General features: G+C 41.5%; 1 protein-coding gene across 1 annotated transcript in view; it reads right to left on the bottom strand.

Annotated features, from left to right (window-relative positions):
* Positions 1 to 27,629, bottom strand: part of LOC125121958 (formin-like protein 14) — a 77,899-nt gene that overhangs the window by 41,838 nt on the left and 8,432 nt on the right. The window contains exon 2 of the mRNA XM_047770244.1: positions 15,276 to 16,340. Within this exon, the coding sequence (XP_047626200.1) occupies positions 15,276 to 16,340 (1,065 nt within the window). The remainder of the gene's footprint in view (positions 1 to 15,275; positions 16,341 to 27,629) is intronic.

The raw sequence follows: 27,629 nt of genomic DNA on the forward strand, positions 1-27,629 counted from the left end.
GCTCAGTGGGTTGGGAATCCAGCTGCCATGAGCTGTGGTGTGGGTCACAGACACATCTCGGATCCCGTGTTGCTGTAGCTGTGGTATAGGCCAGCAGCTGCAGATCCAATTCAACCCCTGGCCTGGGAACTTCCATAAGTCCTGGATTTGGCCCTAAAAAGAAAAAAAAAAAAAAGAATTTGAAGGGAAAAGGCTGAGCCCATCTGTAAAAAAAAATGAAGTAATTAGTCAAAAGTATGGTAAACAGATAGCAAGGGTGCCCAACTCACCCTGGTTTGCCCAGGACTATAGCACTGAAAATCTGGGATCCTGGGCTAGCTCTCCATCCCAGGCAAACTGGGACAGTTGGCTAACCTACTCAGATAGTGCAGTGTCTGAAGTCTGGGAATGAGTGCTAGCATTTCCCAAAATGCATTCAGCAAAATACTATCCACTCTCTCTGGGGTGTTAACAGCTGTGCAACTCAAGGATTACACTGCGGAATAAACTTGAAAGACCCCAGGGATATCCCAGGATAGATTATTAAATTAATGGTTTTCCTCAATTCTGGCTTCTCAGAACTTCCAATGTACTCTGGTCATTTACATTGTCTAAGAGAAGGATACACCTTACATTTCTCAAGCGCATTTGAGGACTCTTGTGGAACACTGTATGATTGAGGTTTCAAGAATCTTCTTGTTAATTGTTGCCCCACACGTACCTCTAGGCAATTTAGGGGAAAAAAATAAATCTGATGTCACTTCATTATCAAGCTCATGCTTTTTTTTTTTTTTTTTCCTACACCCACATCTGCGGCACATGGAGTCAAATCAGAGCTACAGCTGTGGCCTACACCACAGCCACAGCATCAAAGGGTCCGAGCCACATCTTCGACCTACACCACAGCTTGTGGCAGTGACGATACTTAACCTGTTAATGGAGGCCAGGGATCAAACCCACATCCTCACAGAGACAACACCGGGTCCTTAATCTGCTAAGCCACAAGAGAAACTCCTCAAGCTCACGCTTTACAAAAAAAAAAGCTGAAATACTTAGTAGTCGTCTACTTTTCCATCTTTTACCCCTTCCTGTGTTCTATCTACTGTTTTTCAAATTTTTAGAAGCATTCAAATCACCTGGAGATAGTGTTGCCATACTGCTTCTGATTCAGTAGGACTGTGTTGGGCCTGAGACTCTTCATTTCTAGTGATGCTCACTCCCAAATGATGCCGTTACTGTTGATCCAGGGACCACACTTGAGTAGCGGAGCTCTGATCATACTCAGTTCTAAAGGATGCTATCTTTCCTATAAGCCTTTGTGCTTTGAAGGCCCTTTTCCCTCCTGATATCTTCCTTCCCAATCTTAAAGATGCAAACATCATTGCCCTGAGAAGATGACCCTGCTGCCCTCTGAACAGAACTGCACATCTCAACTTTATGTTTACAGCACCTTTCTGGTACTTCACTCTGTTGTAGCTTGGCCATTTATTGTTCTGCCTCTCCTGAGCTGAGCTCTCTGACAGTCTTTTTATCTTTATATGCCCAGTACCTGGCACACAGTAGCTAGTCAACAGATCTATATGGAAGGAAGAAGTGGCCACACAAAAGAGACACGTGAACTTGATCTAGAGAAGACTTTTACTTTTAGAAAATGAGGTTATGCTGAATCAAACTTTCAGCTTGGAGTTTTGTGGTTGAGGATCTTCAGCAAGAGAAACAAGTAAAATATATGTTCTCATTGCAGAAGAGTGAAATCACAAACGAGTATCAATGCCTGTGTTTTATACTATACAAAACAAGACAATTCCCAGTTTTCTTGAAATGAAAACTAAATCCAGATAATCTTCTGATTAACATTTAACACATTAAAAATCACCAGGCACAGAGGGAAATGAAACACCATTTGACCTCTAAATCTGTGTCATCCACTTTAAGGAGACTCCTTCGACAATTCTAAGTTTAAACAAACCTTTGTGAAAAGAGTACTCCAGCAGGTTTAATGTAGTCACAGCTGTCGAAATCACGGGCAATGTATCACACTTAAGAGAGCATTTAAAAATGTGTCAATAATTATAATTAGACACTTGTACCAGATCTAATATACTTTCACTACACTTTAACTTCAATGGAAGTGAAATTAAAACCAGCTTCTTAAAAGTGTAACTCTCAGATCATAATTTAATTCTAAAGTAGATATAAAACCTGTCACGCCACAGAGATATAGTACATTTTATTCAAGAGGAGAAAAGGCCACCGTATTGTAATACATCATTTTAGATGAGGTGACCACATTTAATGCTGAAAGGGTAAAATACATTATCAAGGTGACAACATCTTCCAATATTTACTTCACTTGTTTGTATTTAAAGATTTTTCTCTTCAAAATTATGCACGACCCGCACAGTCCAAAGGTGATAACTATTAATATTCCTATTTGTTTCTTACCCGTCTTTTTTTTCTCTATATCCATATGTATGTAACTACAAACCTGAATTGTATTGTCTTATATTTGTTTATATTTATGGAATTTTATATAATTTATGTGGATGGAACGGTACCGTTTTAGTATCCTGCCTTTTCTACTTAATGTTGTTTTAGATCATCTCCATGGTCACTGCGTACCTACAGTGAATAAGGCAATAGACTCAGGATAGGATGCACATACACAGGGAGCACCAGAGAGACACAGCCCTGTTCTTGGTTTTTATCCCACAGATTTATATATATATATTAAGGTAGTACATACAAGAGAGAGAAAAGAAGGCTCTCCCTAGATGGAATAGCCAAGAACAGCCTCTTCGAGAAAGTAATCTTTAAATCAGGATCTGTCCCTGAAAATTCATCTAAAATTATATATATGATATATAAAATAATATTATATATATGATAATATTATTATATTATTTATCATATATATCTTTTGTCCTTTTAGGGCCACACCCACAGCATATGGAGGTTCCCAGGCCAGGGGTCTAATCGGACCTGTAGCTGCTGGCCTACGCCCCAACCACAGATCTGAGCCATGTCTGCGACCTGCACCACAGCTCACAGCAACGCGGGATCCTTAACCCCCTGAGTGAGGCCAAGGATCAAACCTGCGTCCTCATAGATGCTAGTCATTTCTGCTGAGCCACGATGGGAACTCCTAAAATAATATTTTGATGGGAGTTCCCTGGTGGCCTAGTTACAGGTTAAGTCTCTGGCATTGTCACTGCTGTGACTCAGGTTTGACCCCTGGCTCAGGAACTTCCACAAGCTGTGGGTGTGGCCAAAAACATAAATAGTATTTGGATAATTACATAATGTCCTTATTTTATACACAATTGTGTGTGTATATATATATATAATATATATAACATATATACCTAAACATGTATATGTTACTGTAGAACATTTCCTTTTTTCTTTTTTTTTTTTTTGCTACTCTACGGACAGTTGAATAAATTTGTGTACTTAAAGAAATTTTTCTCCTAATAAAAATCTATACTTAGTAAATTTTTTTTTTTTTTGGATGAGTAACCAAGAGCTCAAAATCTCTTCCAGGAAATTACATTTATATTAGCAGCCCAAAATTTCCAAGTCTTTCAAATGAAAAATCCAAGCATGCTGGTTACGGGAGGGGAAGGGGAGACACTCATGCCACATGGAAGTAACCAGGCCAGGCATCTAACCCAAGCCACAGCAGCAACCACAGCCACTTATAGTGACAGCATCAGATCCTTAATCCAATGCACCACAAGAAAACATTCATGTTGCTTAATTTTACAATAGCCAATTCTAAAGAAAAAATGCAGTATAGGGAATAAACATGAATTTTATATTACATTTTATTTACTTGGGTTTGAATTTTTAAATACACCTTATTTGGTAACCACCAGGAAATCCAATCATCTTATTAAACTATACCAGCCAAATACCTCAAAGTTTTAAATAATCCCCTCTTTTACTTTCTTCTATTACAAAATACTTTGAAAGAGCTAAAGCAGTCTGCTCTGGTCTGCTCCAAAGTCATAAATAAAATTTTGCTGTTTCTTAAAAGACTGTCTATCATTTACCTGTTGTCTTTTTTAAAAAGCTATTACAAAAATAAAACACTTTTTCCCTAGGTCTAAAAATCCATTGCCTCTCTTCTTGATCAATAATAAAAAGCTGACTATATGAGTTTCTTGGTCACTAAATGCCTACTTACCACTCACTGTATTTAAAAAAAAAGAGAGAGAGAGACAACTACATAAGCTCTGCTTTTAACATAAAGCACAAACCAGACACAATGCTTTAAAACAATCAGAGTAAAGCTGTGGTTAGCAAGGTTCCCAAAGCCCAGGGTTCTTCAAAGACTCAAACTTACAGGGGAGGTGCGGGGTGTGTGGGGGGGGGATCAAGTTCCATTTACTGTAAGAACCAACAAGGAGGGAGACTGAAAGAATCAACAAATTATCAAACTTTAGAAATAGCTGAGTCTATGCCCTTCTTGACAGATGAGGAAAGAATAGTACCGAAGAATAGAACCACAAAGAAAAGGGTTAATAAAGTGACTTTCTTGGGCTACAACATTGGTTTACACCGGAGAACAAATTAGTGCTTGAGTCTTATGGGTTGTTGCCTCATTTCCACCATGCCTATTTTGCTTCACTGACACAACTCAAAGTCCAATTCCTGGTACATACTATACTTTAATTTTAAATACAAATACCCTTTAATTCAGCAATTCCAACCCTAGATACTTACCCCCAGTTATACAGAAGATAGAAAGACAGATGGATCTACAGATATATCTATTTATAAATCCAATATGTAGATACAGTAGTAAATGTAAAGATAGTCACTGCAACATTGTAACACATAATGTTACCTAAAATAACAAGTAAAAGACTAGCTAAACACATTACCATACATCGGCAGGATGAATACTTTCCAAAAGAATGAGGAAACTGTGGTACTGACAGCAAAATATTTCCAAGATAAATTAAATGAAAAAAGTCAGGTATAAAACTGAAATGTGTACAATATGATACAATAAATGCAGGAAAAACACATTAATATGTGTTTGTAAATGTAAAGATTAACACTGAAAGGAAAGACAATTAGGTTTTTTTGTTGGTGTTTGTCTTTTTGCCTTTTCTAGGGCTGCTCCCGCAGCATATGGAGGTTCCCAGGCTAGGGGTCTAATCGGAGACGTAGCCACCAGCCTACACCAGAGGTACAGCAACTCGGGATCCGAGCCACCTCTGCAACCTACACCACAGCTCACAGCAACGCTGGATCCTTAACCCACTGAGCAAGGCCAGGTATTGAACCCGCAACCTCATGGTTCCTAGTCGGATTCGTTAACCACTGCGCCACGACAGGAACTCCCAATAATTAGTTTTAATCATGGTTTTTCTCCAGGAAAGTAGAAGGCTGGAGGACAAAGGTTACCTTTCACTATACCCTTCCTATACTTCAAGCCTTACCTTGAGCACATGCAACATGACATAAATTTCGCTTCTAAAACATAAAAAATTATAATGAATAAAAATAAATGATTTTTAAGAAAATATTTATAGGAACCCATATTAACATATACAATGTGATGAAATGAGGCTATGTATGTATTAGAAATAAAAACACCAATTTGAAAAAAGATTTTTAAAGACTAAGAGGGCCAAAAAGGATAATGAAATGCCCAGAAGTCTTTATAAGAACAAAAGAAATGCCCTCCTGGAAGATTTCCATATTCAGTACCCACTTCTGAAAAAGATTCACTCCACCTGTGCTTGGAAGGTCCTAAAACAATAAGACCTTTAGGGATCAAAAAGGAACCAGGGGAGAAGTAGAGTAGCTGGGGTGGATCTAGCTGATTAAGGAACAATGAGTTGGAAGGAATCCCAAATAAACAAGCCAAGATAAGGGGGAAAAAAAACCCTGTCTGAGTTTGAAAAGGATATTGCATTCTAAACTGGATAAAGGCATGAATAAATTCCAAACTAAACCATTCTCTTCTGACATGCCCAGCCCCCCACTCAGGACGACAGCAATTTTTCCTACTACCTGTGATACAAAAAAAAAAAAAAGTTATTGTTTGAATCATTTTCACCTAAACAGGTGTTAGCAAAATAGGCATAAACATAAGTTACAAATGTCACTCACTTGATTCTATGAGCAGATGTTCATCAGTTCCCATGGTCAAAAGTTGAAGATTGTTATTGTACTCCTTTGTTAGGATAAACATTTGGTTTATTTGCAAGATAGGGCACTTGACCCAAAAAAGTCAATAAGAGACTTTGAACTGTTTGTAGCTAGTTCATTTTATCATTCAGACCTTAGCCCACTTCTGCCCATTTCCATCCTCTCCCACAGCTCCAAGCCCTTACCTCCAGGGTTCCAGCACCATATTTCCAACTCCTCACTAGAGTCAAGTAAGCAGTTTTGTCCCTGTTCCATCAGAACCTCAACCCCAACACCATGTCCTATCTCCAACCAGCTCCTTTTAAAAGCTTCAGCTTTTTTTTTTTTTTTTTTTTTTTTTTTAGGGTTGCACCTGCAGCACATGGAAGTCCCCAGGCTAGGGGTGGAATAGGAGCTGCAGCTGCCGGCCTATACCACCGCCACTGCAACACTGCCCAGATCCAAGCCGAGTCTACAATGGAATACCACAGCTGGTGGCAACGCTGGATCTTTAACCCACTGAGGGAGGCCAAAGATCACACCTGCATCCTCACAGACACTATGTCAGGTTCTTAACCCACTGAGCCACAACAAGACCTCTCAGCTTTCTTTTAAGATCAACACCATTCTCCCAGTCATCCAGGTTCCAAAAGTTGGATATCTTTGCCTCCCACTCATTCCTCCCTCTCTTCACAAAAAAATGATTTATTCCTGTATAGCTTCTACAGCCCAAGGCCAAAACCCTAACTCTACCTACTCTCATCTTCTCTGAGGTGCTAGCCATCTACCCTCACACTAGACTAATCATCAATGGCAACAGAAAGCTATCTAACAGGAGTCTCGAACTCACATGGCTATGGGGACAAGGCAGTTAGCATATGGGAGTGAGGCAGGCTACGAGTCTAAAGAAGGAAAGAGCAACTGATGCTGGACCTCAATGTCCAAGGAAAAACAGGGTGAGCCATGGCTGTGGTCAGCACACACGTCCCCTCAGACAGACACAATCACAGGTTCCTGCAAGGTTAGTGCTGCCAGAGCTTTCAATTTTGCAAGAGTAGGTGAAAATTTGCACTATCTGTGGGAAAATTTCCCATATCCAAATATTGGCAACCATTTTTAAAAATGTTTTAAATGCAGTATCTAACAAGACACAACTCTGAAGTGTATTCAGCCTGGAGGCCATCAGTTTTCCTCCTCTGCTATCCAGCATGGTGACTTGGGGATGGACAACCTGGATTAAGGCTCAGACGTGTGACCTTAGACATCTTCTATCACCCCAAGTCTCAGTTTCTGCTTGTGTAGAATGGGGGTACAAAGAAGTAGTTCTTCATGGAGTGGTATGAGCCTTAATTGAGAGAATGTAAGGAAGAGGCCTCATCAGGGCCTCCTTCACAGGTATTGTCATATTGTTGCTATTTAAAAATCAAATCTAAAATCTCTAGCCTGGCATTCAAAGTAAACCAGAATTTGGCTCTAAATCTCACTTTCTAAGCTTTCTTCTAAAATGCTCACCTTAAGGTATTCCAGTCACATAACAGAGAGCTTTAACCTTTTTAACTTGAGGGAGTTATCATATATGCCTGGCAAAGAAAAAGAAAAGTGGGGCAAGGTATACAATATAACCATTTAAATAGCACTGGCCATTCTACTCAGGACACTTTGGCCCTGGAATTAGTGCAAACCCGAGACATGAGCCTGCTGTTCCATTGAAATGCCTTGGGTCTTGATGCCTCCTTGAAAAGCTGCACCTCAAGGAAATGAGTCTGAATCTAGTGATGAAAAATATGTACAACTAGATTTTATTTTTTACAACTTGGCTCTGAAACAAAAGCCAACCTCCTCATATTCACTTGCCCCATTCTCTGGCTTTGGAATGTTGCCTATTCCACAACCTACATACATATAGATACATCTCCAAACGATAACATCACTTGGTACTGCTTTCCAAGGCCAGCCAAACAGCCACTTCCTTAAAGGTGTTGGCTGATCCTTATCCCTCTGTATCTTGTGACCAAGATACTCGGAGTTTTTCCTTTATACTTACATGTGCAATTCTTCAATCTTTTACTCAAATGCACCTCAAGATCAACTTGGTTTAAATGAACTTGATAAATGCTTAATAAATAAAGGACAAAGAAGGGAAAAGATGGAGGAGGAGGAGTAATGGAGGAGTAGCAGCAAGGCAGGGAAATGTTAATGATAAGGACAATGACAACATGATGGCCACTGACACAGGATAATGCTCTTACTTACATCTTTGAATGCAAAAAGCTGTCCCCTACTAACCAGGTGCTGCATTTCCGAACATAAATGTATGCGGTCATCTTCCCCCACCTCTCCCATCCTTTTGGGGAACATGATCTGCTATCCCTGTATTACTTAAAGTCATCCTCCCATTCAAATACAATCTAAATAAACAAGGAGTTAGATGGCTCTTGTCACCAGTTTAAATTAATTAGCCCCATCTTCAATGCTAACTGGGATTAGATGATGATACACTCTTCAAGCTGGTCCAAATCACATATAAGTCACTTTAATCTGATTTGGAGAAACCCCTACATGGAGAAAAGAACAATAGGGTGGGGGGATGGTGAGGGAGCAGAGGGTTACGGAACATCTGTAGAATGACTGAGACACACACAAAAAGAAAAACAACATCCCAGATTAGCAAATATGCAGTAAACAAATTAAGGCTGATTTCCACAATACCTAGAATAGGTTTTTTTCAAACTGCTGGTTAGAACCCATCAGCGAGTTGTGAAATCAATTTAGTAGATAGAGACCAGAATTTTTTGTAACAAAAACTGAAGAGAAATTAGAAAGCATTGCAATATTGTTTTGTAAAACGTGTAATTCAGCTTTATTTTTAAATATGCATGTGTGCGTGTATGCTCAGTTATGATGTAAAATGAACTGCTGAAAGTCAAAAATGTTTTTAAAACACTGAAATAGAACGTTTGTGTTTATATAATCTCTGGGGACTAAGATTTTCCACTTTTTTTTACTAGGCCATACTCATAACATAAGAGAATGTTTGTTCTTGCCACCTGTTGTGCACAATAGTTCAGTTCTTCAAGTTCAAAAAAGCATACAAAAAAAGATCATTTGGCACAGTTTTCCCTTACCATTTTCCTTGTTTCCAAAAGGGAAGGTAAAAGTCACTCTGGAAAACCACTTACACTTCTTCTTCCTACTGGTTGTTCCTCTATATAGTTCTCTTCTCCTGTAAGTCCCCGGCATCAAGTTACAAGTCCAAAAGCTCTGGCTCTCTTAGTGGCATTTGTTACAAGCATTAAACTATCACTTCAGGAGAGTGAACAAGCACACTGGATTTTCACCCAAAGTGAACACCGCTCATTAGTCACCACAGCAGTGAAGGCTCAGTTTGGTTGAAGATATCTCCTCTATCTAGCCCCTCCACACCAGAAATGCTTTTTCTCAAGTTCTTTTGATGGCACATTTTTCTCAGTACCTGCTCTCCAAACTCCAAGTATCATCCCACCTGTAATATCTACCTTGTCCAAGATCACTCCTACCTTTTTCTATGCCCTCAGCACACCTCTAATCAAACTCAAGGTTATTTTTTAGTTCAGTCAATAATTCTTCTGTAGTTGTCAAAAAAGAAAAAGAAACAAAAACTAGAACAGTCTTCTTTTCAATGGCATCACATGCTGTAGGATGGCCACAAAGGCCCATCCAGGCTTTCAAAGATGAGCAAGGCACCTAGTCATCAAACATTCAAGTGGGAAAGGTCTCCATGGGACACCCACTCAAACCAGCCCTTAAAAACTTTTGAAAGAGGAGTTGACTTTGGATTCTATCCGTTTTCCCCAAGAGGTCATTCACCTTCCAGTTCTCACATGAGCACTGCGTACCACACTATTTTCACTGCCAACTATTTGAGAATATCTGCAACAGGAGATAGTCAAAGTCAAGGAGTTAATTCATCAAGTGTTTGAGTCCCAGCCACACACACGGTACTGCAGAAGTCCTTGCTCTACAGGATAGGAAAATCAGTTGAGATATACTTCCCTCAAAAAGAGGTGTCATCCTGAAATCCAAAATCAATCACAGAAGGAAACATACACTAAAAAGAATATATGTTTGTTGAATTCACTAGATACAAGACACAATATCAAGTATAATAAAGGGATATCAAAAACAGTTTCTTCAACCTAGAGTGTCCTTTGTCTCTGGTTCCCAAACTCATCCTTAAAACCCATTGTGTCTGGTATCACCTTCTCTGACTCTGTCTCCTTGATTGTCTAGAGTACTGGGTTCCTTTGCTCCCCTCAAGTGCAATCATCCATTCATTCTATCAGCAAAGAAAAAAAGTAATGTATTGACTGAGTGGTCTGGGCCAGGTATAATGTTAAGTGCAAAAGACACACAAAAGATGCATAAGACACAGTCCTTGACCTTGAAGAGATCAATCAAGTCCCAGAATGAATAATGAAGATGACCACATACTAGGAGAATGTCAAAAGGCAAAATTCAGGAAGCATTCTTGCTTGCAGTGAAACCATTCTGAGCCCTGGAGGATTCTGCCCTCCCCAAAAATAGGGGGAAAAGGGACATTACCGCTAAGGCTTAGACTTATGGTGAGGGAACTGAACTTCTGCAAACCTAGCAGGACACGTGTGCTAAATGGAACCCTGTGACCTTGCCCATCCTCCAAAAAACAAACCTCACCTGATCTGTGAACCTCAACAAAGTATTGAAAGGCTAAAATTTAAAGTCACTTTCCCAGTCACAGAAATAAAGGTCAAATACCCAGAGCAAATAATGAAGCAACTCCAATGGGCAAAGTGGAATGTTGGTCAGAGACTGAAACCCAAAAATCAAACAACTGAGTAATAGTGGCTCTGGAAAACAAAACTCTCATGGATCACAGAAGAGTCGTTAGAGACATAAACAAGCTCAGACTGCCACAAACACATCTAAGAGAGCAAGAATATTATTTGACTGTACAGCCAGTTTGAATATTGGGGGCAGAGGCAATATTTGTTTCAATTTCAAAAAGGAAGCTGCTGAGTCTCTTATTAGTTAATTTTGGCAGCCTAAATTCAAGTAAAACTACCTTCTATCTGAACCAAAGGCTATGATGTGCCAACCACATCAACTTGCTCTTTCATAAGGGGTCTTTAATTTGAAGGCCCTTCCCAACAGACAAATTCTGATTCTTGGAACTTCTGATTCTTAAATCAGCATAGCAAGCAAGAGCAGTCCATGGCCAAGTACTAAAAAAGAAGAGGTAAATCTTCCATTTGGTTCTTCTAAGAGCTGGAGTTGGCCACAGAAAGAAACACAAAGTTTTCACTCCAAGAGATCAAAGAAGGCATTTTGTACCAGGAAACCCAATTCAAATACTCATTTCCAGGAATAAAGCCACAGGGCCCAATATTTGCTTGGGGATGGGGACTGAGGGGGAAACCAGGAGACCATGTGGACTCCAATTAAAATCTCTGATGGCTTTATTTCCCAGCCTCGCCAGTTTACTGCTGTGAAGATTTTAGCCAGGCACCACTTTAACTTAAACGCAGGCGTCCTGGTCAGAATGGTCCCACTTACCACTGGATAAAAACAAAAGTGTTTTAACACTTCATGACAGCATTCTTTGCCCCATCCTGAGCACTAGATGTATATGACAAGGTGATGCTGAGAAGTGCCAGCTTTAGCCCAGCCGGTATCTCCCATAACCACAGTAAGAGGAAACCATGCTGCAGCCCATCCTTTTATTCTAGTCACAATATTGGAAATGAGAATGGAATGGAAACAAAAGAAAATGGGGGGGGGGCGGTGGCATACCTCAATCTTATTCCAGTATGACAACAATCAGCTTGCTTTAAAATTATCACCTGGGGTCTTGTCAATCAGCCAACAGTTCTTATGTGTCTACTTCACACAGGCACCAAGCTAAGTCTGTAGTCAGAATAGTGCAGTGAAATATTCCCCAAGTAATCAATATTTATGTTCATGGTTATGTGCTTAATTTTATCTTTTTACCAAAAAAAAGTATGTATCATGTCTAAAAATCAAGTAAGCACCCATGAACCCATCACTCAATCCAAAAACCAGAAAATCAACCACTAATGTATCATCTACCTACCTCCTCCACCCTACCCATATCCCAGGTCCCTGCAACACACACATACTCTCTCTCTCAGTTGTACACACAGACACATACACACACAGACACATACAACAGGTATTTAGCATCCTGAATTTGGGTTTCAATAAAAATATGAATGCATCTTTAGGATATCTCCAAATCATACAAGTGAACTGGCTTTCCAAATACAGCAGTGATGTACTGTTTCCTCTTAAAAGATGGAATCTTTCAAGGTTTAAACGTATCTTTAAGGTTTTTTTTTTTTTTTTAAGACGAGTTGTTGCTTTAAAGGAAAATACTAATAGACTAAGTGAGATAGACTTAGCTATGGTAAACTCATGAAGACAACATATGAACGAATGAAATTTGGCAAACACCAGTGAGAGCTGCCAAGAACATGGGTTCCAGAGTCCCACAAACTCCTGGTTCAAATCCCCACTCCACCACAGACTAGCTCTACAGCTTTGGGCAACTCAATTCTGTTAAGACTCAATTTCTTACTGTAAAGGAATGAAATAATACTAAGTCATATGCTTGTTATAATGAAAAAGGGCATGTGAAGAGCTGAGCATGGTGCCTGGCATGTATCCAGTCCCCCTCCTCCCCAAATCATCATATCTGTCATTAAATTCACTCAAAACACATCAACGGATTTTGCTACCATCAATAGTTTACTTCCCCCTAATTTTCTAACACATAAAAATAAATCAAGAGGCAGGGATCCAATGGCAAAACAAGCACAGAGGACAATTCCCAGACCCAGCTCCCGTTTGCCTAAAGTACAGTATATACGCATTGATTCTATCTTCACCTCATGACCTTGAATAGCAGGATCATTTTTCAAATCCATTTCTGTCCCACTCCTCCCTCCCTAAGAAGGCTAAACTACTCAACCCACCTTACCTAAAAGCCTATCACGATCACCACAGGACTAGTTCAGTGCAATCGAGGGTAAGATAGAGGCATAGTCTTCATTTACTGATTCAATAACTGCTATCTGCACAAAATTTAAATCACTACTTTAAAAAAAAATTACTATACTATTAATGCCATTAAATCCCTCACTTCTGAAATGAATTAGTTACATTCCTGATGATGGCATACACCTCCATCTTTACTCTCCATCCTTGGTATTCTTTTACGTTACTTAGAGGTAACAAGAAACTTATTGAGATTCAAATGCTCACTCTCTTCCAAGGTACAAAAGTGGTACAACTACTACCTATATCAAGTTTTATTGAAAACCACTCTCTCCTATTCAGGTAAAATACACTTATACTGCTAGAAACGTAGAGAATGAACCCATCCCGGCCCTTGATTTTTTGCCATCTCTCCAGAATTTATCAGAACATCATTCACCACCTTTGAGTATTTTTACAAGGGGCGACAGTAGAAATTAGATTACCCAACACAATTCCATCAATCTAAGGCCTACACATCTCAGCCTCAAAAGCCTTGTTTTTTTAATCCCAGGGCAGAAAACAAAAACAACTGAATCATATACCACACACACACAAAAGTGATTTGGTCTTGGAAGCCAGGTGATTCAAGTCCTGTCCAGGCCTAAGATAACCTCTTGAGCCTTGTGTCCCCATCAGTGAAATGCAGAGGACTCATACTTCATACTCAAGCATACTGTAAAAGTGGATGGAGAGGCCAGTGTATGAGGTCAGCACAAGTCTGGTGGTGTCTGCTGGCTGCCCAAGCCGCACCCGCCCCCCCCCCACCGCCAGCCACCCACCTCCAGAGACAAGTGCCAGGACATACTATAGTGTTTCCATTTAAGGCCCGCCACTTGGATCAGCCCATCTCTTGAAATTTCTTACCACTACCTTTCCAGGAAGAATTTTTTTGGGGGGAAAGGGAGGTGGTATCTATTTTTTGCCACCGCCTTTCCTTGAGCTGTCAGAGCAGTCTGCATCTCTGGGACAGGATTCTTTTAAAACCACTGGGTTGATCTGTGTCTAAATGCCAGGGCTTCTTTTCGAAAATACAAAAAATCTCTATGAAACAAGTTTCTTTTCTCATCATCTAACCTCAATCACACACACACACACTTCAAAAAAGAAAGCAAAGAAAGCCCAATAAAATTAACATCCACTGTATTACTTGGCTACCTCTCTACCAGAGCCGTATTAAGCACAACTTTTTCACCAAGACTTTTCCTCTGCTAGGAGGTTGAATGTTTTTTTTTCCCTAAGTAGCTTCCTCTATAGCTTCTCTCCCCTGCAAAGAGCGTTCAAAACTCCGGAGGAAAAGAAGTGGGGTCGGAGCTGAGTGGGAGACAGATCTGGCACAAACTGGACAGAGCTGAGATACTCAAGAACCCGACGGGTTAGTGAGTCCAACAGTCCGAGGCCCACATATATCAGCGCGCCCAAGGTTCTAGCCTCACTGTTTTGGTTACAGTGTTGAAGGAAGGGTTTTAAACTTGGCAAAGTACCGTGCAACATCTGTAACCACATTTGCCTTCTGGGGATCGGAAGATGAATCCTACATTCCTGGCTTTGAAGCTTTTTGAAACTGCAGCTAGGAAGAACGGAGGGAGGGAGGGCATTGAGCAGAGTTTATTGGCTGTCTCTCCAGCAGAAAATTCCTCTTGGAAGAAACGGATATTTTGAGGGTGGGGGTGATTCGCCCATCCCTTTACTCTCTACGAAGCTCAGCTAGGAAGGTGAGCCCCGTGGCCAGGCGGCCAGATCGATTTACAAGTCAGAGGCGCACACCCTGAAGGAGTTCACTACATGCATATGCGCACACACATACATACACACACACACACACGACCACCCACTCCTTGCCTCTGCCCTCTCCCATATCCCACCGGCAGTTCAGGGCCACAGTAAGACAGTTTTTTTCCGCGGCTGCTTCCCCCACCAAGAGTGGATCGGCTTGGGGGAGAAAGGAATGAAAGCGAGGGGGAAGCACCGCTGACGCCCACCCTCCCACCCCCAATCCCTGCCCCTTCTCCCGCCTAGGCTCCCTCCTCCCACGGTCCTCCGGTCTCTGGCAGGGGCGGCCGGCGACCTGCCCTCACCTCTGGTCCCGCGGCGGCGGGGGGCTGAGCCGGGGAGGCGGAGTGCTAGCCAGCCGGGCGCTGCAGGTCGGCGCGGCGCGGGGCGGGGCGGGGCGGTGCAGCCGGCGAGGGAGCCCGGAACTCCGCGGGGCCGAGGGCGGGCGGCCGGCCCCGAGCGGCGGCGGCGCGGCGGCTGCGGCGGGCGGGTACGGCGAGCCGGTGCTGGGGGCCAGGGGCTTTCCAGCCCTGGGGCCGGTGCGGCTGGCCGAGGAGCAGCCTGGCAGAGACAGCGGCGGCAGCGGCAGCGGCAGCCACCCCGGGAAAAGAGCCGGGGGAGGGAGGGGAGGCGGGGTGAAGAGGAGGCGGAGGAGAAGGAAGGGGAGGAGGGCGGGCGGAATAAACTTCCCGAGGCGCTGCGGACAGGGCTGGGAGGACTGCAGCGGGCGGGGCGGGCCGGGTGGGGGCTGGCCGGGGGGCGGCGGGGGAGTCGGTCACTGAGAGTAGAAAAGTTCCCCCAGCGCCGAGGGGGAGGCTGCGGCGGCGGCGGCGGCTGCAAAGAGCAGGAGCGGGAGCGGGAGGAGCGGGAGGAGGAGGAGAAGGAAGTGGCTGCGGAGCGCTCGGCCAATGAGTGTCTGGAGCTGTGATTAACCAGGCAGCAACACATCATTTCCTCCCGGCGCGGTTCCAGGGAGCCGGGAGGGAGAGGGAAGGCGGCGGGGCGGGGCCGTCCCCGCGCCCCCTGCAGGCGCCCGGCCCGGGGCGAGCCCGCCGAGCCCCGCCGAGCCTGGCCGAGCCGCCCCCGGCGCGCCCCACGCTGTCTGGCCAGCCCAGAGGAGGCTGCGAGCGCGCCTCCCGCGGGGCTCCTTCGAGGCGGGGAGGCGGCGGGGCAGGCCTGAGCCGGGCTCCCGCGGCCAGGGTGGGAGGCAGAGAGGCCGCACGGCGGGGTGAGAGCCCAGGTAGGCGCGGGCGGGGCTGTCTGGACAGCTCCCGGGGGCGCGCGGGGTGGGCGGGCCGGCGGGCAGGCTGCCTCCCCGGCCCGGGACTGCGGGTTGCAAGCGGTTGGAGTCCTGCCTGGCCGACTGGATTCTCACAGAGAAGCCTCGGCATTCTCATCCAGGCCATTTCTGACCTGCCTTCAAATCCCCTTCCACTTTGCTCATTTCCCTTCAAGGTCTGGGGTTATGCAAGAGCTTGCCATTTTCGCAGTACACCTCCTTATTTAAAAAAAAAAATGGGGGGGTTACAGGGGCGGGGGTCTGCGGTAACCTACCGCTGTCCTAGGCGCCATGAGAGCTTACAGTAGAAAGGAAGGAACATTCCCCGCCACAGAGAGGCTGACAACCTCGGTCCTTGGATACACAAAAACACTCCAGTGTTCTAATATTATCCAGAGCATCAAAAAGGCATGCGAGGATCGAATTTTGCATGGTGCCTGCAGAGTGTAAGGAAAGCACCAGGCCATTTTCTCTGCCCTCTAGAAGTTTAGAATGTATAACCCCATCACAAAGCCAAATATAAGCGTGAAACCAATAACTGGGAATACCATAAAGTATTTTTATCTCTGCAGGTTCATTCATGCAGCAGGCATTTACTGGGTGACTGTCTGCTGTACTGCAAAAGGTTGCAAAGAAAATGGAAGATCTGGTCCCTGCAGGTCAGGAGTTGACAATTTAATTAGAAACACAAAGCAAATATACATGAAACTGCTAGAAAAGAATACCTAGGTATTATATAAGCACAAAGATGCAGAAGGCTGGGGCATTTTTCCATAAGGGGAAGGGCTTTATGATTGGTGAGAAACAGGAGAAGAAATTCCAGGTCAATCAAACAAGAATCCTTGTATGTATCCTCCCTCTGTAGAACAATGTGACAGAGACCTAAGTGTCAGCCCTGCCACTTAAAAACTGTATGATCTTGGGCACGTTTTTAACCCGAGACACATTTTTAACGTGAGACAGGGAATATAGCCTGTCTCATGAGGTTTATTGTGTAGTTCAAATGAGATTACATACACGTGGGAACTTCCCAAGTTGTGTAAATATGCCTCAGTCCGGTCCATTTTTGGAGTCTTCAAGTTACTGACCTCTTCTTAGGAACCTTTATAGTATCCTCTATGCTGTAAGCTCCCTGAGGGGAAGGACCAGGTTTAGTTATGTCTACTGTGTATCATCATCCCTAACAGAGTGACACAATAAAGGTTTGCTGAATAAGTGAATAAATGAACTAATGAACCCTGTTATGCTTTCAACTGTTCCTTTTATCTCTTTATTATGTGGCTGGCTCAATGCAAAGCCCTCTAACTCAACCCTCATGTGACTAAGGTTGTATTCCAGGAGACTCTCTGGGAGGATTCTGGGTAATTCTTCTGACCTTGTAACAGATGAACTGATTGAGTAATTGTGTGTGTAAAACAAGAATATACGCAAGGATACAGCCCTTCACACAAGCCCCACTCACACAAGGATAAAGCCCCAATATAGTCCTTTGGCTTGGATACCTTAATCCAGGGTTTCTCAACCTTGGTATTATAGACATCTTTGACTGGATAATTGTTGTGGTGTGCTATCCTGTGCAGTGTAAGTGGTTGTGCACCATCTTTGACCTCTATCCATTCGATGTAAATAGGATACCCTCCACAGTTGTGACAACCAAAAATGTCTCTGGACATTGCCAAACTAGGGGGTTGAGGATGGGGCTAGAGATGACTCTCAGTTGAGAACCACTGCCTTACCCTGACATCTAATCCATTGGAAAATCACACCAGTAAAATAACTTGGAGGAAATATATCTTCTGTTATTCTAAGATTCACAGATCTCCTCCATCATATGTTTCAAGGAGCACGACTCTTGTTAATTAATTGCCTGCTGCATTGTGAATTGGCAACTCTTCTGTTTTCTGCATATCCTCCTCCTTTACGCCCAGATCAACATGTTCATTTCTAAAAGTCAACAGCTTTCAAAAACTATTAGGAAACAGGGTCTTGAGCAACCTGAGTCCTGTATAATATTTTCCTATAAAATTGGGGGAATTTATTCCATAAAATTTTGCAGATTGCGATTCAGAATATAAATCATAACTTTGGGAAATCATTTCATTTAAAATATCTAAGTAACTACATTGAGTGATTGTCTCTCATCTTGAAGCCATTTCTTTTTGGCTCCAAGAGTTTTCCTTACATAGTGGTATAAAAGAACATGGCTTATTAAAACTTACAAAGCAAAAACAAGTTAGTTATATATATCAACTTTCAGAAGCAAATTATTTAGAAGAATATTGATGGGATACTGATGGATTGATGTACTGCAGTTCAATTACTAGAGGTTTCTGGAAGAAAAAAAAAAGATTAATGGTTGAAGGGATGAACAAATTATTCTGAGAAGTCTGTTCCTTTGGTTTGGGCATGTAGAACCAAAACAAAAACAAACAAACAAAAAAATCCCTGCTCCCAACAGGCAATAGTACCTGTTTACAATGTGAGCAGACATTTTTGTTCAGCAAGACAGTATCATCTGTCTCATTAAATAAAATTACCTGAAGCATTGGTTTCATGGTTTTGTTCATAATTTGTTAAGGTTTGGTTTTATAGTTGTACAATGGGTACAAGTATATGGAGATTAGTTTCCATCTAGTTTAGTGATTGTTTACATTTAAGTTGAGACTTGAAGACTGGGTGAGCATCCAGTCTGCTTAGAAATAGGGCAAAGTTTGAGGGTTGGATGGTAAAACTTACGGTAAAGTAACTCTCCCATTTCTATTTTGTTAGACTGGAACCAGGATGCATATTCTTAGGGGATCTCCAAGTTCTCCAGGAAATTTGTGCTTTTGCTTCAGTCACAATATTTTTTAAAGAAATTAATATATTGAAGTAATTAATATGATGCATACTGGATCACATGAATGTCTACCATGCAACCATGATTCCACTGAACATTTTTGCTATGTACCTATAAGAACACAAAGTTTAGGAGTTCCCTAGTGGCCCACTGAGTTAAGGATCTGGCATTGTCTCTGCTGTGGTGCAGGTTTGATCCCTGGCCCCAGAACTTCCTCATGGCATGGGTGAGGCTGAAAAAAACAAAAAACAAAAAACACTTTATTTAAATTAAATTTTATAAAAATAATTTAAGGCATCACTGAAGGTCCATGGAATTTTTATTTCCTTTCGAATGTGTCTATACATTACTCAAGTGTGAGAAATACTAACCTAGCTGCATCATAACTATTCTTGGAAAATTAAAAGACCTTGAGATCCGGAGTTTAGTCCTCACCCTGAGGCCCATAAGAAACCAGTATTATGTTTCAAAGATTGAAATGACTGAATCAGAATAAGGGGTATAAGGGAAAATTATAACCTGAAAGTGTCACTAAAAATCCTATCAGGAGGAGTTCCCCTCGTGGCACAGTGGTTAACGAATCCGACTAGGAACCATGAGGTTGGGGGTTCAGTCCCTGCCCTTGCTCAGTGGGTTAAAGGATCCGGCATTGCCGTGAGCTGAGGTGTAGGTTGCAGACACGGCTCGGATTCCGCATTGCTGTGGTTCTGGTGTAGGCCAGCGGCTACAGCTCCGATTCGACCCCTAGCCTGGGAACCTCCATATGCCGTGGGAGGGGCCCTAGAAAAGGCAAAAAAAAAGACAAAAAAAAAATCTTATCAGAGGAGTTCCCCCTGTGGCACAGTGGTAACGAACCCAACTAGTATCCATGAGGACTCGAGTTTCATCCCTGGCCTTGCCCATTGGGTTAAAGATCTGTTGTTGCCATGAGCTGTGGTGTAGATCACAGACTCCCACGTTGCATTGGCTGTGGTGTAGGCTAGCAGCTGCAGCTCCAATTTGGCCCCTAGCCTGGGAACTTCCATATGCCAATAAATAAATAAATAAATAATTTTCTAAAAAGAAAAAAAAAAATCCTATCAGGACTGGCACCCTTTTCTTCAAAAGGTAAACATTTAACCAGTCAGGACAGACACTTGTTTATCTTCCAGTTAAACTTTCCCAGGTATATGAATGACTCATTAATTGTTCATTTCATACAAGACTTTATTGGCCATCCACCATATTCAAAGAACTGTAGGTGCTACATAGGAGTTTTCAACCTGAATGCAGTCACTTCCTACTTGGGAAAGTTCATCCAGTCACTCCTGACTTAGCAGGTTGCGTGTAAACCAGTGTGCAGCCATGAGCCAACCATGTGATAAAAGGGGCGTCACACAACCTTTGCAGAAAGGAAAGAGTATTCATTAAACAATGTTGAGGCACTTGGCCAAAATCCTATTAGTCTGTCTTCTCATATCATTCCTGAAAATATTTCCAGAAGGAACAAAGAATTAAACATTTTTTTAATTATCAATTAACTCAAAGCAAATATGTGTAGATTTGTTGGGAAAAGGATTTTCTAGGTAAAAAGCTATGGAAGAAATAAAAAAAGATTGGTTGGGAATTCCTGTTTTGGCTCAGCAGTTTAAGAACTAGTATCCACAAGGATGTGGGTTCCATCCCTGGCGTCGTTCAGTGGGTTAAGAATCTGGCGTTGCTGTGAGTTGTAGTGTAGGTCACAGACTCAGCTCAGATCCCACATTGCTTTGGCTATGGCATAGGCCGGCAGCTACAGCTCCAGTTCACCCCCGGAAACTTGCATATGCCTTAGTGTGGCCCTAAAAAGACAAAAACAAAAAAAAAGAAAAAAGAAAAAGATTTGTTGTAATGACTATAAATTTTTTTTTTGGAGTTCCCGTCGTGGCGCAGTGGTTAACGAATCTGACTAGGAACCATGAGGTTGCGGGTTCAATCCCTGACTTTGCTCAGTGGGTTAAGGATCCGGCATTGCCATGAGCTGTGGTGTGGGTCACAGATGCAGCTCGGATCCTGAGTTGCTGTAGCTCTGGTGTAGGCCGGTGGCTACAGCTCCAATTAGACCCCTAGCCTGGGAACCTCCATATGCCACAGGAGCAGCTCAAGAAAAGGCAAAAAGACAAAAAAAAATAAAAATAAAAATAAAAATAAATAAACAAAAAAAATAAAAATAAATTTTTTTTTCACTACAATGTTTTAGGGAACAATCAAATTAAAGATGGGAAGAAAAAAGCCAAGCAATGAAGCTGCTAACATATACTCAAAGGGTTAAAATCTAATTTTCTAAAAAAAACTCTTACAAATTAACAAAATATACGTTTTAAGAGAAAGGTAGATGTCATGAATAGACAAAGAAAAATAAAACTTTGCATAAGGGAGTTCCTATCGTGGCTCAGTGGTTAACGAATCTGACTAGGAACCATGAGCATTGCCGTGAGCTGTGGTGTAGGTTGCAGACGTGGCTCAGATCCCCCATTGCTGTGGCTCTGGCGTAGGCCGGCGGCTGCAGCTCCAATTCGACCCCTAGCCTGGGAACCTCTACATGCCACAGGAGCGGCCCTGGAAAAGGCAAAAAAAAAAAAAAAAGAAAAATTAGATAGAAAAAATTTTACTCTAAAAATTGAAGAAAACAATACAAACAAAATTGAGATAAAATATTTTATAGTTTGTCAGCAATTGAACATATTCTCTATTGGTAAGATTGACATTATAAATGACATTCAGTTGCTATGGTAAATGTAAACTGGAAAACAGTTTCTGGGTTTTTTTTGGGGGGGCATGCCATGGCATGTGGGAGTTCCCCTGCCAGGATTCAAACCCACACCACTACAGTGACAATGCCAGATCCTTAACCCATAGCTCCACAAGGGAACTCTTAGAAAACAGTTTCTTGAAGGTAATTGATATGTATCACACACCTTAAAAAATATTTAATCCCATTTCAGGAATTTATTCTATGAAAAAAATCATCAGTCACAAAAAGATTCATAAAAAAAGATGATCATCTAGGGAGTTCTCATTGTGGGTCAGCAGAAACAAAACTGACTAGTATCCATGAGGACACAGGTTTGATCCCTGGCCTTGCTCAGTAGGTTAAGGATCCAGAGTTGCCATGAGCTGTGGGTAGGTTGAAGATGTGGCTGGGATTCTGCATTGCTATGGCTGTGGCATAGGCAGACAGCTACAGCTCCATTTAAACCCCTAGCCTGGGAATCTCCATATGTCGTGAGTGCAGCCCTAAAAAAAAAAAAAGATGATCATCTAATAATTTTGGAAATGCCAACGATAAAGAGTAAATTGAAAAAAATAGGATACAAAGATAATATTCCAATTCCATAATGCTTATAAATGCATGAATCCCTCACACTCACATATGCGCAAAGATGAAAGACTAGAAGAAAATATTTTAGGATGTATAGTAATTATCTTTCAATCATGGAATCATGGATAGGATTGATTTATTTTCTTCTTCACACATGGTCTGCATGTTCCAACTTTTTTTTTTTTTTTTGTCTTTATAGGGCCGCACCCACAGCATATGGGGGTTACCAGGCTAGGGGTCTAATCAGAGCTGTTGCTGCCAGCCTACACCAGAGCCACAGTAACGCTAGATCCGAGCTGTGTCTGCGACCTGCACGGCAGCTCATGGCAATACCGGATCCTCAACCCACTGAGCAAGGCAAGGGATCAAACCCACAACCTCATGGTTCCCAGTGGGATTCGTTAACCACTGAGCCACAACGGGAACTCCCCAACTTTTCTATATTACTTTCCTAAGCAGAGATAAACATAAAAATAGAAATGCATTATATATTGTCAAAGGGTCTGACAATCATGGAACAAACCTAACTGGTGAGGGGTATATATGGACCATACTCCCATGTGAAGTGGGAGTGAGCAATTAGAGAACAGAATTCAAATTAGGCATTTCTGTGCTCTGCTGGTAGATCCCTTTCTTTCCAGAAGAAAATTTCCCAGAGGTCTCAGAGCCTAATCTCATTCTCTGCCTGCTTCTCGGTCTCTTTGTGACCGATTTCCTTGCAACCTTGAGGGCTAGATGCCCATCAGCCCTGTCTATGGTCTGCTCACATTCTGAAGTTGCTTGAGTTTCTAATTCACTTAACTATGGTTAATTTAGCTATATCGTGAAGATGTGGATTTTTAAAAGCATGACCAAATTAATTTCTTCCTCAAATTCAACAAATATATTTTGAATAAAACTGTCTAGTTCTTGGTAGAACACCATTGCAGTGGCTTTTTTTTTTTTAAGGAGCATTCTTTTGCCTGATTGGTCACTCTGAACATTGGCATCATGAAGACATCTTCATGGATAAGAAATAAAATTAATTTTCCAAGTCCTAGCATAGCCCCACTTCACCAATATCTAAAATCCAAAGGTTTCCTTTTTATTAACCTACTTTTGTTTAATGAAACTTCAGAGATCAGCTGCTAAGGTTAATTACATATAGCAGAGAAGTAGCTGTGTGACCTTAAGCAGGTAACCAGATTGTAGAGCCTATTCAGCCTCGCTCCTCCTCCTGTGAAAAATTGGAGTGAGTTGCATTTTGGAGATCCCTGAGTTTCAAAATTCCACGACTGAAGTCGATGCTAAGTTTGACATTTTGGGGGATAAAGAGCTTAAGATGTTCTAGGAACCGACAGAAGGCCAGTGTGACAGAAGTGAAAGGAATATATGGTGAAATGACCATAGAGGACTAGGTGGCCCAGCCCATTCATTCTGGTCTCACAAGAACCAAGTCAGGGAAGTGATTAAAGGGATTTGAGCAGAGGAGTAAGTGACAAGTTTGCTTAAGGTCATTTATCAATACCCAAAACGTCTATACTCCTTCATTAACAAGATGATTCCCTGAATAATTATTTTATTTTTAGAAAAAACACAATGGGTCATTTCCATTGTGGCTCTGCGGTTAAGAACCCAATTAGTATCCATGAGGATACAGCTTCCATCCCTGGCCTTGCTCAGTGGGTTAAGAATCTAGTACTGCCTCAAGCTGCAGCATAGTCACAGATGCAGCTCTGATCTGGCATTGCTGTAGCTATTGTGTAGGTCAGCAGCTGCAGCTCCTATTCAACCCCTAGCCTGGGAACTTCCATAAAATGTGGTGCAGCCATAAAAAGAAAAAAATTAAAATAAAAAAAGATACAGTGGGTTAAGGATCCAGCATTACCACAGCTGTGGCTGAGATTTGATCCCTGGCCTGGGATTGGCTGTGGGCACAGCCAAAAAATACAAAAATAAAATAAAAATTTAAAAGAACAAAGCATGAAAGTACAAAAGGATATATTGTATAACGAAAAGTACATTCCAGAATCACCAGTTTCTCAGCCACCCACCCTCTTCTTACTGCCAGCATCTACATATCCTTACAGATATATTGTAGACATATGAAACTACACACGTTTTCTTTTGCTTTAACATGGATCGCACCATACTGTGCAATCTTCTGTCCTTTGCTTTCTTTACTTACCAACATATCAAGAGTACCAGTCCCTACTGATAAATAGTCTTTGCTATTACAATGAAGTAATTACAAGTTTTTACAACTAACATTGTGTCCCCCTTCAGGAAATCACAGCCTAACAACAGTCTAAGATTGGAAGGGACAATATCTCAATGAAGTCCCAGCTCTGCCTTTTACAAGAAAAAAGTATGTCCCTGAATAGTCACGTGACTCCAAAAGGTCTCACAGCTCCTTAAGGTGAGGCTGGAATTGGAACTCAGTTCTCCTAATCACCCTTGGGTTCCACTATACTTTCTGATTATAAAGTTATACATGTTGTAATTAAAAATGTTTTTAAAATGATATGCATGGTGTAATCTGATTTTTAGTCTTTAAACAAATATGTATGATGCACAGAAATGAGTTTGGAAGGCTATGCAGTAAGGTGCTGACAGCGGTAATTTTGGCAAGCAGGTAATCCTCATACTTTTTTGGTTTTTATGACAACCTTACTGAAGAATAAGTCACTTACCATATAATTAACCTATTTAACCCATTTCAAGTGTACAATTCAATGGTTTTTAGCATATTCACAATTTTACAGCCATTCTACAATCAGTTTTATCATTACCCCCAAAAGATACCCTGTGCACGTCAGCTCACAATATTTATACTTTTTATTCTTGTATTTCCTTAAAACTTTGTAATAATTGGTACTGATGTAATAAAAATAAATCTATTAGAAACAAAATAAAAACAGTGCAACATTCACTATGAAAATATACAGAGGAAATAGTGAAAAGGATTTCAAAGAAGATGAAATCACTTAATTTTGCTATTTCTGATATAAATAGATTAAATTAAAAAATAATAAATAATAAAAATTTTAAAAATTGGAATTCCCGTCATGGCGCAGTGGTTAACAAATCTGATTAGGAACCATGAGGTTGCAGGTTTGGTCCCTGGCCTTGCTCAGTGGATTAAGGATCCAGCATTGCCATGAGCTGTGGTGTGGGTCGAAGATGTGGCTCAGATCCAGTGCTGTTGTGGCTCTGGCGTAGGCTGGCAGCTACAGCTCCGAATAGACCCCTAGCCCGGGAACCTCCATATGCCCAGACGCAGACCTAGAAAAGGTAAAAAATAAATAAATTAATTAATTAATTAATTAATTAATTAGGATAATTTGTCTTGGTCTTTTCTGTATATATTTATATATTACAAGGAAATAAACATGGTTTTCTCTTGCTTGTCTTAGTTACAGTATGAACATTTTCCCAGGTCATTAGATAATTCTCTAAGAGTACAGTTTTTTGACTGATTTAAACTTATGGATATACCAACCTTTTACAGCACCTTATTATTTCCTCAAAGTAGGAATCTAGATCATATTTCCAATTGCTAAGTAATTTGAACTGCTTCCCATAGCTTGTCCATCTTACTACACCATTTGCTGTCTTTACCACCACAACCACTATTATCCTTGCCAATTTGGAAATTTAAAAACTTCTGTGTTTTGGAGCTCCAGTGGTGCAATGGGTTAGCATGTGGTACTTTTATATAAAAACTGTGTTTTAATTTGCATCCTTTTGACTGCTAATGAGGTTGTACCTTGCTCATACATATATCAACTGTTTGTATTTTTCTAATTTTCCTTTCAGGTAATGCCCTTTACCTGTTATTCCATTGGAATGTTACTGTTATTTTCATTGATAAGAGTATAAAGAGCTTTCTATTGTTCTTTCCTGTTGAGCACTGACCAGGTAGAAATTCCAATCTATAAACAACTTTTAAAGGTTAACTTGGTTTTCACTTATTATTTCTTGCACTTTTGCAGTGGGACCAGCTGCCTTTCTTTAAGGGGACTCCTGTCATTTCTATTTTACTAAAGAAATTGCTAAGGATGAGGGAGGTAGGCAGCCTATGAAGCACCTTACAGTTTAGTAAAATAGTTGTTCACCAACTTCATTCTAAAGCTCCCCAAATTATACTGTATTTACTACCAATAATATAAAAACTGTTTTAATAAGTTTTGATTTTTGTTAAGTAGCCAGGTAAATTGTGTTCAGTCAAGTTCATCCATCCTTATAAAAGGTAATATCAACACTGGGCGAAACATACTCAGGCACATAAGATGCACCGAAGTCACACTTCATTTTTCTCTTTGACAAACATGAGTTTTGAAGCCAATGAACAGTCTGAAATTTAACTATGAAATTTGACTATGATTCAGTTCATCCTAGTGCTTTACCACACAGTACTAAAGGTTACCAAATCCTCCTGTTTCTCACACAGAGATCCAGTTTGGAATGAAGGAAGTAAACCTATCACTAAAGCAGCTAAAGATGTTATACTGATCACAGCTAGGAAACTAGAGTTTCAACATGTGAGATGTGAAAACACTGGAATCTCTTCAGGACCTTGGGAGGGAAAGAAATACACAAACAGCAAGGAAAAAGTATTGATGACAGTGATTATTCCTGGATAGAAAATAGCCACATAACCCAGTTGGTGAAGAGAGCAGAAAAAAACAATTTATTGATCTGAGTGAACACACAGCAAAGACCATTCCATACAACCTCTCAAAGAGCTGAGATGAGCTTCTTTCAGTTTAGAAAAGCTTAGTCTATTGCTGCTAAAAGTCGGGGTTCACTGGTGACAAATCAAGCAAAGACTATTGACAAATCAAATGTTCATCCCAAATTCTACAAGGAATTGTCTGCTTCTACTTGATTTTCAGTTAGTTATGTTCTAGGCACCAGTATAATTTAGTAATCAGAACTCAGCCTTGGAGTTCCCCGCCATGGCACAGTGGAAACAATCCTACTAGGAACTATGAGGTTTCGGGTTTGATCCCTGGCCTCCTCAGTGGGTTAGGGATCGGGCTTTGCCGTGAGCTGTGTTGTAGGTCAGAGATGCAGCCCGGATCTGACATTGCTGTGGCTGTGGGTAGGCTGGTAGCTGTAGCTGCGATTCGACCCCTAGACTGGGAACCTTCACATGCCGCAGATACAGCCCTAGAAAGCAAAAAACAAAACAAAACAAAACAAAAACACTGCAGCCT

Source organism: Phacochoerus africanus, chromosome 3 (genome assembly GCF_016906955.1).
Source record: "Phacochoerus africanus isolate WHEZ1 chromosome 3, ROS_Pafr_v1, whole genome shotgun sequence".
In the NCBI taxonomy this organism is placed as follows: domain Eukaryota; kingdom Metazoa; phylum Chordata; class Mammalia; order Artiodactyla; family Suidae; genus Phacochoerus; species Phacochoerus africanus.